At 34.1% G+C, this 15926-nt stretch overlaps 1 protein-coding gene across 1 annotated transcript; it reads right to left on the reverse strand.

Moving 5' to 3' along the window:
- Positions 1-359: 359 nt before the first annotated feature.
- On the reverse strand, positions 360-15926 carry LOC126838320 (homeotic protein empty spiracles-like). The gene is made up of 3 exons (XM_050572655.1): positions 15037-15926; positions 8237-8409; positions 360-1522 (listed from the first exon to the last, which is right to left on the reverse strand). Exons 1-3 carry the CDS (start codon positions 15569-15571, stop codon positions 1259-1261), a joined length of 972 nt encoding a protein of 323 aa, XP_050428612.1. The 5' UTR covers positions 15572-15926; the 3' UTR covers positions 360-1258.

The raw sequence follows: 15926 nt of genomic DNA on the forward strand, positions 1-15926 counted from the left end.
GTGTACATGAGTAAGTTTATTATAAGTTTATACCAACGATATGAACACTATGATACAAATCTATACAGCTTTCAGTACTACAGCTTGCTGTTTAGTAGCAAACATTTGTATGCTTTTAGCAAAACAAATTAAGGTCGTTTGTATTTGTTATAAGATATTATTATTTTAAAATCCGAGTTGGGTTTTGTTGCTGTATACTCGTATGATATGTATTATGTAAATTCATTTTATTAGGTTAATCGTTTAGCTATTCAACTTACGGCTTACACCGTTCCCGCATTGTGAATACAGATTAAACAAATACGTGTTTAAAATAATTTAAAGAAACAATTAAACAAAAAAAATACACAACAAATAAATTAACGATTATTATTTTCATTTATTCATTATAATCGAACGAGTATGACAACAATATTGTTTTATATTGTTCAACAACACATAATTACATTAAACGTTGCATTTTCAACGTTTTTTCGCAATCTATTTTTGAAAGTACAAATATTATTAGTTTCATTTTCACGTACACAAGCCATCGTCTTCAATCATAATAATTATAGTAGTTATAATAATAATAATTATAGTAATGTAGAATTTTATAATAATAATATTATTCTAGTCGTTCTAAAATGAGAATATTATCTTTAGTCTTTCATATTTTTTTTACAACAATAATAATAATATTAAATATAATAGCAATAATAAAAAAAAACTCACAAGTTATACATAAAAAAAAAAAGAAATCATTCATTTATTTTAGTTATATACATTTATGTACAGTATTGTTTGATCGTCATACTTTCATGTACGAATATTTATACACAAAATAATAATAATAATATTAATAACATAATGACTAGAATTTAGACAGTTTGCCCGCACATGTACGCGTACGTACCTCGGCGATATAATAATAATTTACAAATAATAATAATAATAATAGTATTAATAAAATATATAATATTTACGATGATTATGAGAGGAGCACATGGCGCCACAGGACGATAGGGGCACGTCACAAAAGAAGATCACACAAAAACCACGTGATTTCTAGGGTAATGCGTAACCCGGTTGTCGGTAACTGTACAGTTTTTTTTTTTTTTGGTGACCATACTATATGCGAATATGCACACCATATTATAAACGGCATCTAGTCTAGTCGGCGGTCCATGGCGAAAATCATACAGGATGGCATGTTAATGTATATGTATATAGGTATGGAGGGTGGGTGGGTCGATGTGGTTGATAAGACACCACGTACTTAAACGTCGCTGTCTGCGTCGGAGCTGTACCCTTCGTAGTGCTGGAGACCATCGTCCCTGTGGTGTTGTGGAGATCCACCGTCGCCGTAATGATGCATCTCGCTGTCGGACCCTCCACTGTTTTGGGTTTCTTGTTTCCACTTGTTCACGTGGTGAGTGTTGTTTTTAGGGCCGTTGTTGCCGCCGGACTGTTGGACTTTAGCTTCCTCCTCTTGTTGCATCCGTTTGTGTTTGGTGCGTCTGTTCTGGAACCAAACTTTGACCTGTAACCGAAAAAAAACCCGATTGTCAGAAAAAAAAATACATCTTATTTGACCACATGTGCGTATGGACAAAGCAACTTTTTGTACTATTTTGGGCCTTGTGGAAGCCAAAATTGTACGGGGATTTAAGAACTTCGTTAGTTGTCACTTTCATCACAATTCTTTAATTGTATTATTTATAACAATACAATATTATATTATACAATGAAAAAGTGAATAATATAATTCGACGGTATAGTTTTTGTTATTCGAGTTGTCATATTATTATTGTACCCACAGGAATCCGTAGTTTTAGAACTTGTGTTTACCAGGTTGGTCGGTAAGATTTTCGAACGTACCATAATATTATCATATCACTCTGGACCCCTCATATACCTTCCGACTTAATATATAAAATTATTATTATTATTTAGTGGTTTTCATCGTTAAGGACGTTTAGCGTGTTTATAACAACAACAACGCCTATAATAACCATAATAATCCGTGCGGGCAATTATAGTTAAATATGTATAGTACCACATACCACGATGATGATAATTATAATAATAATTCCCGCATAACAAGTTGGGCTCTCACACACATCATCGACATGCACACAAAATAACACCGTTATACTTTATTAAACTTGAAAACGAAATTGCTAAACGCGACGAAAAACAACTGTCGCGTTTAATCGAAAAAAGTATGTGTATATAATACTACGAGGGTGTTGACGGAAGGAAGGGAAACGATGAGATTTTTGTTTTTAATTGGAAATCGTGTATCTGTATTAGGTATATCCTGTATGTGTGTTATAGCCTTGGACGGACCCGACGTTTATTTTGTCGCGACTAATCTCGCCGAGGGTAAAAGCGAAACCCTTTATTGCGCGCGGGGTGCGCTTTATATAATTAATATTTGTGTGTACTCAGGTTGCCCCGGATATTATGTATGTATGGGAATTGGAAAAAAAACAAACCGTAGCCGCGGTAGGGCCAAGGGCGATGGAAGTCCGCAGGTTGTTTACTCGGCTGATGATTGCCGGTTAATCTGCGATATATGATAGCAAACAGCAGTACGTGACAAAAAACGTATTGGGCAAAAACATATAATACAATATAGATTTCATTTCCGCGTAAAACAGACGAACCAAGATGGCCGCCGATTTATGTGTAAAAAATGAACGATTGAAAAATAATATTTGCTCTACCGTAATATCGTGTGCGAGAGTAAGGCGAAAGCTGCTGTGCGTATAATATTATCTATTATATTTATATATTATTATTATATAGAAATAAAGAGGGTTGCCCGGACAACACACGCGTAAACGCGACCCCATTGCAAGGGTATACCTATACAATATTAATACTGCATCAAAACCGTATCATGTGTAGAAAAAACGGTTACATTATTGTTTTGCCACTGTAAGACGCTTTTTTGCTGTAAAAACATTTTGAAGGTATAAGCTTTGATAGGAAAAAAATCGAAATCGATTATGTGAAAACCGTTATATTTTTATGCTCTATATTTATATTGTAATAATATACTGTTATACCTCCGATGATAACTCAGCATGCATACAAACTGCAAGGTTAAATAAATATAATCAATTTAATTAAGCCCAATTACCGTATAATATAGAGATAAGGTGACCGTTTTGCGTTATTTAATAGGTATATTATTATATTTATATAGTAGGCAAAATATTCTGTTTGAATGGATGTACGTTATAATATTAATATGATGTGTAAAATAATATAAGTATTCTATGTTCAACGACTTTGAAAATACTAACTAATCAGTCAATATCGTTTTTTTAAAAATTCATTTAATTAATAGACGCGCTTTGTATATTGTGCATTGGCGTAATCTCTAGTTTATTATTTTAATTAATACACATACTGCTTCTATTAATTACTTTTATAATTTGAATACTACACATACACGCTGTGCTATGCAATATAAAATTCTTGGCCGAACATAAATATTCACGACTAAATTTTATTATAGAACAAAAAGCATGGCGCATATTTTTATAAGTAAACAATTAAAATCCTAAGCGACGCAGCAACAACAATAATACAAATTATAATGGTAATCATTAATATTATTAAATACTTTGTAACGAACGCACTTAATCGTTTAATGACCGTTAATTGTGTGTTAAGATATTCGAAAATGATCGGTGACCTTCCATGCGTCCGATCCGTGTTAAGGTTTGACAGTAATAATAATAGCATATAATTTTCGAATAAATCGCCTGGCAGTTTAATAATAGTTATTACATACTAGACCATGTGCATATGAACGATATGCGCGCGGCCTATAATATTATAATTATTGTGTTATTCTCGTTTAATATTATAATTACAATGTTTTTAAGCAACGACAACCGCAGCCGAGAATATATATATATATATATATATATATGAACATGTAATATTAAATCAACAATATTATTTAAACCCGAGAATACAGATGCATGTCAGCCGTTATATTATTTTGATCCCCATAATACTGTGCTATGAGCAAGTAGTATTCCGCTTTGCTTTATTTCCTCCGGATTCGCGGCCATTTGTCGGGACGTCGGCAATAAAAGCCTGTGACGCACAAAAGTATATAATAGAAAATATAATATGTTTTCCGCTTCATCACAGTTGGTAAAAAAAAAAAAAGAGAACAATTGCGCAGAGCTTGTGAGGGGGGGGGGAATATATAAGTATTGGAACCGTATCATCCCTCAATTACACGTGAAAATGTTTTACCGGCGGGAGTACCCGAAGCACGCTTCGCATTTAATATGTTCCGTTATACATAAGGACATAAGTTGTATACTGTATAATAATAAATATATATATCACAGTCCACGTTTGTACACAATATACAGTTTGTCATGTGTAATAATAACATTGAGCTTGTAGGTACGATATTTGAAGTTTTGCTATAATACATAGGTACCGACTCCGTTCATGCAAAACACAAGTCCGAAATCGTTTTTTTTTTCTTTTATATTATTGTTATTATTATCATTAATATAAATCCTATTATGATTTCTACGTCGTGCGTTACCAAAAACGGAGCTAGATTTCTTGCCTATGCGCAATGCGTACGGCGTGGAGATGCTCATAAAACGATGAGCGGCTCTAATCAAATGACCCGTGATGGTTGGCAATCATTCATGTCTGCTATAATACAGCTACTATACCCGGTATGTATGTACACTACCGCCCGCCATTCCCACGGGGAAATTGTATAAGCGCTGCTCCCCTCTCCCTCATTATCAAAAACAAGCTCAGTTTTCCACTACATTAAACGGTGCCAGCCGTCGCCCCCGGGGAACGTTTTGTTAACACAATGCCTCGTTGATGGTTTGTATATTATTATTATATTATATTATATTATACGCCAACGTTGAGTTTACAACAACGGAAAACGGGAAGAACAATATCAGTAGTAGGGGCTTATGGGTCCGACAGGAAAACCGCTTAAGCTGCGCAATATCGTCATAAAATAAAACACAGCCCCCTTTTAGTCACGAGTATTTGTATAATATTTACTATAAAAGTAATACGAGCGGCCATGAAACGTTCTGAAATCGTTGAGTCTCAAGTCGCTTGTTTGGGTCAATATTTTTAAGAGAAATTGTATTTAAAATTAGACCATTGTTAAATAAATCAGCTATGTGTGACACTGTGACCAAACGAGCGAGATTAGCAGTATTTGTTCGGCTGAACATTATATAATTTTCAAAAGTTCACATTTCAACAGCTATGCAAGTTCACAGCACAGAACACTGGTGAATTCATTTGCTCTAGATTATTAAGATTTAGTATGAGTATAGCAGGTTAAATGATAATGTTACATAGCATTTTTTTTTGTTGGTTTTGCTCTTTAAAAGATTACCATAAAAAAAGGGTATCGCAAATCGAAAACGTGACAAAAGTATTTGTTTTGAAATACTATAATTGAATACCTATAAAAAAAAAAGAGGAAAAAACATACAGATACAATATAATAATATTACAATTGTCGTGCTATGAATGGAGCGCATTGAATTCTGTTTCCGTTTTGTGTTACAAATGTTACGATTCAACGCTAGATTGTTTTTAATTGCATTGTACATCATATAAATACATTATAAAGAACGGTTATTATTATAGTAACCAAAATCTAGACCCATTCTTCTTCTTCGGTAGTTCAGAGTTTGTTTCTTTTTTTTTTTTTGGAGGGAAATGCTGGTCCCTTCGAGGACATTATACAAAAAACCGTATTACAAATTGACGCAATTATGGTAGTCATCATACGGCGGCGATAGGCGACAGGGGACGACTACGACGACAACGATGATGATGATGTTGCTAATAAAACGCCGTTTGTCCGCCCGTGTAATGTAAAAGTTAACGACCGCCATGTTACACTAACACGAGGACCCCTTAAACGGATCGCTAGAAGGGTAACTTCTACAGTACATGTACCACACCCTCCATAATAATATCATGACCGCTCGCACCGCCGATTGGTCGAATTTATATTATTATAGTCCCCAGAAGGGTACTCGAAAATAAATGCCCCCTTTACACAAACAAGTATAATACCGTGACAGACCTCCCGATCAAAAAGAATAACAACTAATTTACACGAGTGTTATTATAATACCGGATCGTCTATATATAACAGCAATACTAATAATAAGCCCAATCCAATTGGATACGACACCCTTTTTAAAAAACATTTTCTAAGCGGCCATTATACTTTACCATTTCTGTATTATGTATAATAATACAATTGAACAAAAAGCTATAACGCGCAAAAAATAAATGTTTGCCGAAACTCGTTATACTCCATTTATAACATAAACGATTCGAGTGTACGCTAGACAACTCGATATTTATGTAGTATGTGCATTGTTAATACTGTTATTCAATTAAGTACTTTTTTAATGTTTTTATTTATTATAGTTGTGCGCCGTGCGTTACCGAAAAAATAGTTTAAACAAATAATTGCATTGCCTCTCTAAACATTGCTCTTTTTTTTTAATTACCCTTTCATCCATGCATAAATTAATATGATATTTGGCCATTTGACGTTAATTCCGTGCCACCACCTAGTCTAATAAATTTCTCAATTATATATGTATATTTTATATTATTATTAACATTTTAAGCATACAATAATTTAATATTATCGTCACACAGTGTTGACATTTTTCAGAGTTAACTACCCGGAGATTAGAGACACTTAAGAGCGCAGTTCAATAGAATAATCACACTATTTAATATGTAAATAATCATTAATAATTCGGTCGCACGTTTAATAATGCTTAAACGGTTTCAATTTATTATATACATACGTATGTATTAATTTTTTTATGACGTTCGTTTAATGTGAATTTTCTCAAACGTTTTGTGACCAATTAGAATAGTTAAGATAAAAAAAAACAAATCAAGTTGAGTCTCAATAACGGTCGTTTGACACGCATTGCAAGAATTCCAACAATTCAAGTTTTTATAGTATTGTTTAATAATTATTTTATTTTATTACAATATTGTATACATCATACTATTAAGAATTATGTTTTAAATGATGACCTAGACCTATAGCTAGATCGTGTACTGCGAGGGGTTTTTAAATAATATTCTGTTTTCAAAACTTAAAAAGGATAAAATCAAATTGTTTTTTTATTAATTATTTTTTTTCTAATGCCGCCGACAACGCGTGAAGAGCGTATAGTCATCATAACCGTTTCACCCTTATATTTATAATGTATATACGATTAGCGTTTGGGTAACATACCCGTTTAATCCTATTCCCCGTATAATCCTTTCGTGTATAGCGTAACGTTAACTGGAAAACTATCACGCGTATAATAATATAATACTATTATTATTATTATGACGCTCTTCGTCGCCACCATGACACCCGCTCAATTCCCAAACGGTAATATGTTTTATAGTACTACTACCAATAATAATGGGAAGATAAAAAAAAATAACAGAAATTATATTATTCGCATGGGTCGTTGTTGTTAGTACTTCGTTGTATACACGTTAAGGTGATGTGACGGCCGACGTGTGTTATTATTATATTATATCTCGACCTAACCAACTTAACGTCAAAATTAAAATTAAAAAAAATTCATCTAATCCTCCGAACGCTCACGCCGACAGAATCCGATTACACGCGAGGAGTCGTCGAGTACCTAATTTCTATTATCTGTAATGATATATATTTTTTTATTTATCCCAAGAAAATGTATGTATAAACATATGTGACGTATTTTATACTAAGTATATAGGGTTTAATACCAAAATCGCAATGGAAGATACATAATACTTTTTTTTTTTATGAGAAACGATTTTTCTGTTTTTGATCTTAATTAATGCAAGTACAGTAATTTAGCGAGTATTTATTTAAATTGAATTGAATTATTCAATATGAACTATTATTATTTTTGAACGTTATATCCAATAATTTTGAAACATGAACTGTTTATAAATAATACATAATACCCTATACAAGAAGAATTAGTATGATAGGTCGTATAAGGATTTTATCTTTAATCGGATAAAATATTATTGTTTCTTGTGTGGAAAATGATTAATATCTGTAATTATTTGTGTTTGGGGAACCGCAATGAGATGGGTTTGACACATTGTCTGAAGGCCAACCGATATATTGTTGTATACTTATAATAATAATATGATATAATAAAATGTTATAAAACTGATAACTCACCTGAGTTTCTGTCAGGCTTAGCGACTGCGCCAACTGTTTTCTTTCGGCGCCCACCACATAGTGGTTCTTCTCAAAGGCGTGTTCTAATTTGAGTAGTTGACTGGGACTAAACGCCGTCCTTATTCTTTTGGGTTTTCTGAAGGGTTGCAACAAGAATCCCGGTATGTCTGGCCCTGAGAACAATAAAAATGTAAAACGTTTAAAAAAGGTGATCAGGTTCGCGCTCGTTTTTCCAAGGAAAAATAATGCTATCATTATCGAAAATGATTGCGTTAGACTATTATTATATTATACTAATGGTTGTTTTCATTTATGATGGGGGGCGCATTACATATTATAATAAACGTTAAGGAATAATAGGTAATATCATTACACCTATACAATATACGATATGAGAGTCGGTTAGGTTTTAAGGAGAATAATCGTTACGCGCCAGCGTGTGTACATCTCAGCGAGGGGTCTCTAAAATCCACGATATCATTGTGTGTGTATACCCACTCTAATTTGAAAGCCAGCAGTGATAAAATATTCAACGGCGGTGTCAAATAAATTTATTTTTGAAACTCGTTTGGAATATATTATATTACAGAGTTAGTGGTGTTGGTAGTGGTGGCGGCGGCAGCGTTGGTTCCACAGTCCAATAATATTATACATTATGATTTTTCACCTCCTTCGTTCACGGCGTTTCTCTGTCTGTTAACAGCTTCATTAGAATACACAATTGGACAATGATCTTGTTATAAGTTAAATATGTAATCGACGTGCGTGAGCGCGTAGGCGAGACTCCAATATTGTCTCGTTACACCTAGGTTCAGTCATAATATCATTGCTGGTAATAATAGCTGGTATCCACCACCTGCCACCAGGTTACCATTCTCTTACCAAAGCCACCGGTCATTCCGAATTTCTCATTGACCTACCTAATTCTCGTTATCGACAAGAACAATTGTTTTCGGCTACTGTACTTTTTTTTAAATAGTCACTCGCATCATGATCATCAGCATCACATCAAGTATATAGTATCCCAACAAAACCACTGCATTAGCTCAGTGTAAAATGTAAATGGTCGATAAGTAAAAAGAAACGGGGGTGTTTTAGCATAAAAGCTGTGATGTAGTCTAAATAATATAATAAATAAAATCTTTGTATAAATTGTTTGGCCGTATATTACTTACATAATTTCTAATTTATTGTATCTTTTCAATCTTATATCTTATTGTATTCAGCAACTATTATTAACATGTACTTTATTTCATATATATTGGGCGTAAGCCGGTAAAATGTTAATAAAATAATAAGCGAAATGATATAATCGCGCTAGGTAACAATAAAATAAATTGTATAGCTTAGTGTGAACTCATTACATGTCATAGATTAAACATTAATATACCACGTTGATATTATATAGTATAACAATGATCGTTCATAAACTATCATTATTGAAAACGGCTATTTGATATCAGACGGCCCTAAATCTAGATATCACGGTGGTCTACTATAGGAAATTGAAAAATACAATAATAGTAACACCAAATCATGCGGATGTTGCCTATCTTCAGTATGTCATTGTCATACATGATTATAAAACAAAGTATATAAGCCCTAAACAACAATGATCGATCACACCTCGAAGAAGTTATCGGTAAAGGTGTCAATGTTTGTTACCGATATCAATACTATTAGAATCGATACTAACAGTGTTAACAAAACAATATAATGTATTGTTATTGAAGGTGTCCATAGTTCAAACACGCAGATAACTTCAACCTGTGCGTTAACCTTCAATAAATAAACAGAAAACCTTGTTTATTTTATTTATTTATTTCATATTTATTATACTGGCTGCCGGGGCAAGCTGCGGATCTTAACTGATATTTCCCCCGGGAGTAAAATAGTGATTAGTAAGCAGGTACATTTCCGTTTAATGTAATGAGGATAAGTGGTTAATATTTAAGAACATAGTAATTAACAATTGCTCGTTGGCTATTTATGAAAATTCAACACGACGTTTTAATAATATGCCTGTATAATAAATCTATCCTACTCATTTTAAACATGTATATACCTATAATATACACCTTGCCTCAGAAAATTATACAACCAAAACAAAACAAAAAATAAAACAACGGATTATTATCGTCGTTGTTTCAGACAAAAAACACGTCCGGTTTAGGTTAATTGCAGGGTTATTTAGATGAATATAATAGGTATAAACATATACATACAAATCTTGTACATAAATTATTGTTCTAGTAATTTAATCTGGTCCTAATAAGAAGCTGTCCGATGAAATAGACGTTTATCCATTGTTTTTTTTTTGTTTTACTCAATTCGGATTAATTGGTACCGCCTCTTTTAATATACCTTCAGTGTAAGACCATCCTCCTCCGGACTGATCTTCCACAGCCCTCGAGCTATGAGCTATGTTAGTTCATGGTATATTATTCTATTCGCAAAGTACATAATTTACAACAAAAATTAATTACATAATATCACATAGGTATCCTCTATGTTAAACGGTGTAATTAATAATTAAAGGCGACTCCGACATATATTATCGCTATAGTTTATAAATTATACGGGTAGGTATTTATATTACTGATAATTATGACTGTTGTTTCGATAAGATAAAAAAACAAAAGAAAAGTTCCACAACTGTAGATGTCATCGCCATTATGGGATAAGATCTCATCATCATCACGTAGTAATTACATATTATGTGTATGCGGCTATTGGAACGCCATCTGGACGCCGCCACCGCATTGCCTGCGGAATAGCTGTTTACATAAATAAATATTCTCGTATTGTTTTGACAATGGTAATTTACATTTTCGTTTTTATTATTTATTTGTATTTTACTTTTGTGTTTTTAAACACTAATTTATCGCTGTTAATTAACCGTCACGCCCGCGCGTCGAATACCGGCAATTAATAATAATAATAAATATGAAAAACGGTCCGCCGCATCACCACCGGTCGTTTACATCACATAATATTTAATACCTATATTTTATAATATATCTATATCCTTCTCCTCCCCAAGTGTAGATACACCTTATATTATATCCTATACTATGGTCGCTCTCGGCTACGGTATATTATATCTGTATGTACCTTATTTATATGGTCCTATAACAGTTGTATACAATACTCGAAATTCAATTTTCGGTACATGAAATTTATGTTTGGAAAGCCGAGTACACTGTTATAAACGCTTTGTGGACTTCGGGAAGTATTTTGTTTATTTTTACATGCAATTACAATAATTATAGGTTGTCAATAATATAACTGAATAGTTTTTAAAGCGTCTATTTACAGACTTAGAATGAAACGTATAAACATTTTAACCCACGTGTATATCTTATACATCATGATGACATATTCTTCTTATTACAGTGCTTATAATTTCTATTACTATGAATCGATGGTCATTCATCGGGTAAGTAATTAGGTATTCAACGGGAGTTGCGGTCGAATACACGGTAGTTATATGCAATATATTGCAGTCATTGTGTATACATAATGCATATATTTTTTCGTCGGGTAAATCAATATAAAATATATTTACTCATCAACACGTTCGTTTACATAGCCCTACAGCGATTTCGATTATATAACTGGCGTTTCAATAAATAGCCTAACCACGTTGCTTTTGTTATAGTTTACAAACATGTGAACTTATTCGTATATCGTGTCACGTGTGTGTGTAGTTTTCGGTGAACATGAAAATATAATATGCACTTAGTCTCTTTAACAAGTGAACCTAATCGTATTTTTATAATAAACAGTTGTTAGACCTATTATAACGCAAGGCCTATATTATGTATCAACAGTGTATAACAACCTAACCGAACTGCACACTAATAATTATATTCGGTGTTAGGTATTCGCTCAAAAGTAGGTACAAACAAGCAGCCGTGTCCGGATCGCATAATATAGTATAGATTATATTATTTTTATTTGGCACCTCGAGGGCCAAACGGCTAACAACAACATGGAAAAAAATAACACGGTTGTTGTTTTTTTTACGAAGGCGTTACATTAGTATCAACTTTACAACGCTCATTATCTCGTTTTCATATTATATATTGGACAATAATTATACAAAATTATGTCGTTGTAATTTGCTCTCGAATATACTGTATATAGTTACATAAATACATTATTATTATTTGTAACCAACAGCTCTAACCGTCGAGGGTCATTATTATATACATTACACGATGATGATGATACGGTATACTATTTAGCGTGTACGCTGATGATAACCGGTACCTACCCGTTAATAATCGGTATTATATACCGCAGTATAACGAATAATCGTGTACTAACTACTTATGTATATATATATATATATATATAGTAAATGAATGCAGGCGTTGGTCTTTTTGAATATCATAAAACCAAAAGAGTTAACAAGTCCTCGTTTCACCGTTTATGTTATGTTTAAAACGAAAATAATAAATACACCACCTCCTGGAAATTTCGAACAACAATAATTCTCAAAGAAAAATCTAATCGTTAATGTCTAACCACCCCGTATTTAAGTAAGTGACGATGTCATGTACCGCAAGCACTTTACGTGAATTAACTATCCCACCCCTGTACAAAAAACCAAAATACTTTAGAAAACTATAAATTTAGTTGGCTTAACTGTTTATTCAGTTATTCCAATTATGCATTTTATTGAGCCTCTATTTTAACCATTTATATATAAATATATATATTGTTTAGCTAAGGTATTTCACTAAATTGCCTCCAAAAAGCACCCATACACTTACATAATAAGATATTACTTCAATTAAAATTCCTCCTGCCTCCACTATATGCATATAAAAAAAAATTACAGTTTTCTCCCTATGTGCTAGACTAGGTGCTTTTAAATATTATAAATGCCTAGTAGTTAACAGTATAATACTATTAGTTTTAACATTTGACTTCAAAAATATGTATATAACTAACTTCGTGATTATACAAAACTAGGATATATCTGCTCTTTTTGGACAATTCGGTTTACTGTAAACTAGGTACCTATGTAAAGGTAAAAAAAAACGATACTTAGTCTTTTTCTTTGTGCGCTAATAATACTAGAGTACTATAAGAGACCTATAACGGGATCACGCAGTTACGCAAAAGTGTTTTTAAGAAAAAAATGTATATAAAATAAAAAAAAAAAGGTACAGGGAGATGTAAACGTATTGGCCGAACAAATTGTGGCGGAACGTCACGCTGCGAACCAAAAAAAGGACCTTACCGAGATTTTTATGGTTTTACCGAAAAATGATTTTCTCTTAACGCAATATCATTCGAACGGGACCCGACCGCCGCACGTTGCATCATATTATTGTAAATATTCTATTCAATAATAACATGTTTGAATACCTTTTTTTTTTCCTTACACCCAAAAACAAATCGTCTGTTTACCTACGGTGTATTTAGCGTTACTGACAAGCGCGCGTTGGGTGCGTTTGGATGAATTACTTTTATTATATTTATTATACAATAATGATTTTCCAGTTTCCTTGAGGGACACGAAACGGGTCTTTAGCATTATCGCCAGCATCATCTTGTACACATGTATACCTATTATGGTATTGTCCGAGCATTGCGTAAATGCCCATCACACCGGGGGTGGATTGTGTCACTTTCGATATTACATAATAGTTATTTTTATTATTGTATTACGAGTGTAACACCCCCGAAATGTCGAATGTGCGTTTTTACCGCAATGCGCTATACACCAACGCGATTATTATGTATTACTATTACCTATACGTTTAAGCAAAAAAAAAAAAAATGTACTTCTATAACACAGAACGACCTTGTGTAAACTCGAAACGAGTCGGTCAGAATTAAGAATATGCCACCGTATTGTTAATCATATATATTACATACTCCGTAATAATTATTATTGTAAATCCAAGTAAAAGATATTGACCGGTTATTATAATATACAGGATTTTCTATTATAGTCTCAAACGCGGTTATTAAATTACGATTATTATTGGGTATTATAATTTTTAATAAAAACATATAACCACATACACATGTATAACGCGACGGATCACAAAATAATTAGTACTTAATCGCTGTCAGTATTACAAAAACATAATAATTACGATTCTGTAATGAACAACAGTTGACAGTTGGGTTTTAAAGAATTCACGTTTTAATTTATTGCCGGTGTCTGAAAGGGTCGACGATCTCATGTTCTGTGAGGAAACATGAAGATATTATTTATTTTAGAAAAGTTAAATAGAACAACAATGTACTTGCGACAAATTGTGTTAATGCAATTCGAACAAATATGAAATAAAAACCTAGTTAAGATTTAGTTACCCTAAGTACAAGAATGTATTTTAATTTGACACGGTACGTTCAAAATACATTCAGTTTAAGTTTTATTATTAGGTATAATATACTGTAGTTAAAAATAATACTGGCATGCCGACGTTATTGCAGCTCGTTTGAGATGACCTCATAAATATTGCACATGATATAAAAAACAAAGTGACTATTCAATAATATTTTCCGCATGTATTTTCGGTTCATAAATCGTTTGAAGAGTTTTGTTACTATAGCTATACTGTGTTGTATTATAGGTTCGGGTTAATTAATTTTTATAGCCGGCATGTAAGTTTCGTGAAGGTTTTATGCGCGTAACTCCGCCTACATGTGTCTGCGGACTGTGTAGTGTAATATGGTATACCATATAGGTAATAAAACAATTTAAAAAAAAGGAAATAGATGTATAATAACTGGCTAAAAAGTCAATAGATCGGCTTAAACCGCGGTCTTACCTCCTGGGAACCGGTGAGGAAATATCCTGCCGTGCCTGGACAAAAGCCACGGGTACAGAGGGTACGTGTCCCTAGTGGCCTGATGGTGTTGCGGATGGTGCGGGTTCGGTTGAAAGTGGTGCGCGGCAGCCGCCGCTGCTGCGGCCGCGGCAAACGCGAACGGATGGTGTGGGTGCGGGGCCTGTGGCGGAGGGGTTAGCGGCTCGTGGACGTACTGCAGGCCTTTGGCCAACTGTGCGGCCGACCCGTAACCGGCGGCCGACAGCGCGGACGGCTTGAACACGGTCTGCTGCTGTTGGTGATGGCGGTGCGGCGATTCATGCCGGCGGGCCGTTTGCGACGTCGGCGGAGGCGGCGAGACGCTGCCCGGGTTCAACGGCGATCCGGCCGCCGAGCTGCAGGCCTCGCTTTCGTCCGGCGCCACCGAGGACCCTTCGCTCCTGGTGGGCGACCTGGATCCGGCGCCCACTATTGATTCGATCGAGAAGCCGATTTTTGGTTTGACGATCATCGGCGTCGCGGCCACTTGAATCATTTTACCAAAGATCTCTACGGTTTGTGTTGCGGCGCTCGAAGCGGCGTCGTACGCTTAAACTCGTGTTCACACGCGGCTGGCGACGATTCGCATTTGTATCGGTTCGAACAAAATATATAATATTATTTCTCGTCGCGGTTTTTTGGTAATTTAACTATACCTCAGTATTTAGCGTACGTCAAACGTATTTTATTTAGCTCGAAAACACACTATAACGACAATCGAGTACTAGATGGTGGAATAATAATAACGTACATATAATAATGATATTGTTATTACAATAGTGCGGCTTGAACAGGGAAGGCGTGCGACGTACGGGCAACGACGATTAACTGTGCGGCGTATGGCGCGGGCT

This window comes from Adelges cooleyi, unplaced genomic scaffold (genome assembly GCF_023614345.1).
Source record: "Adelges cooleyi isolate 19-005CV unplaced genomic scaffold, UGA_ACOO_1.1 ACOO_flye_CR_arks_rails_tigmint_CR_PRNA_30, whole genome shotgun sequence".
Lineage (NCBI taxonomy): Eukaryota > Metazoa > Arthropoda > Insecta > Hemiptera > Adelgidae > Adelges > Adelges cooleyi.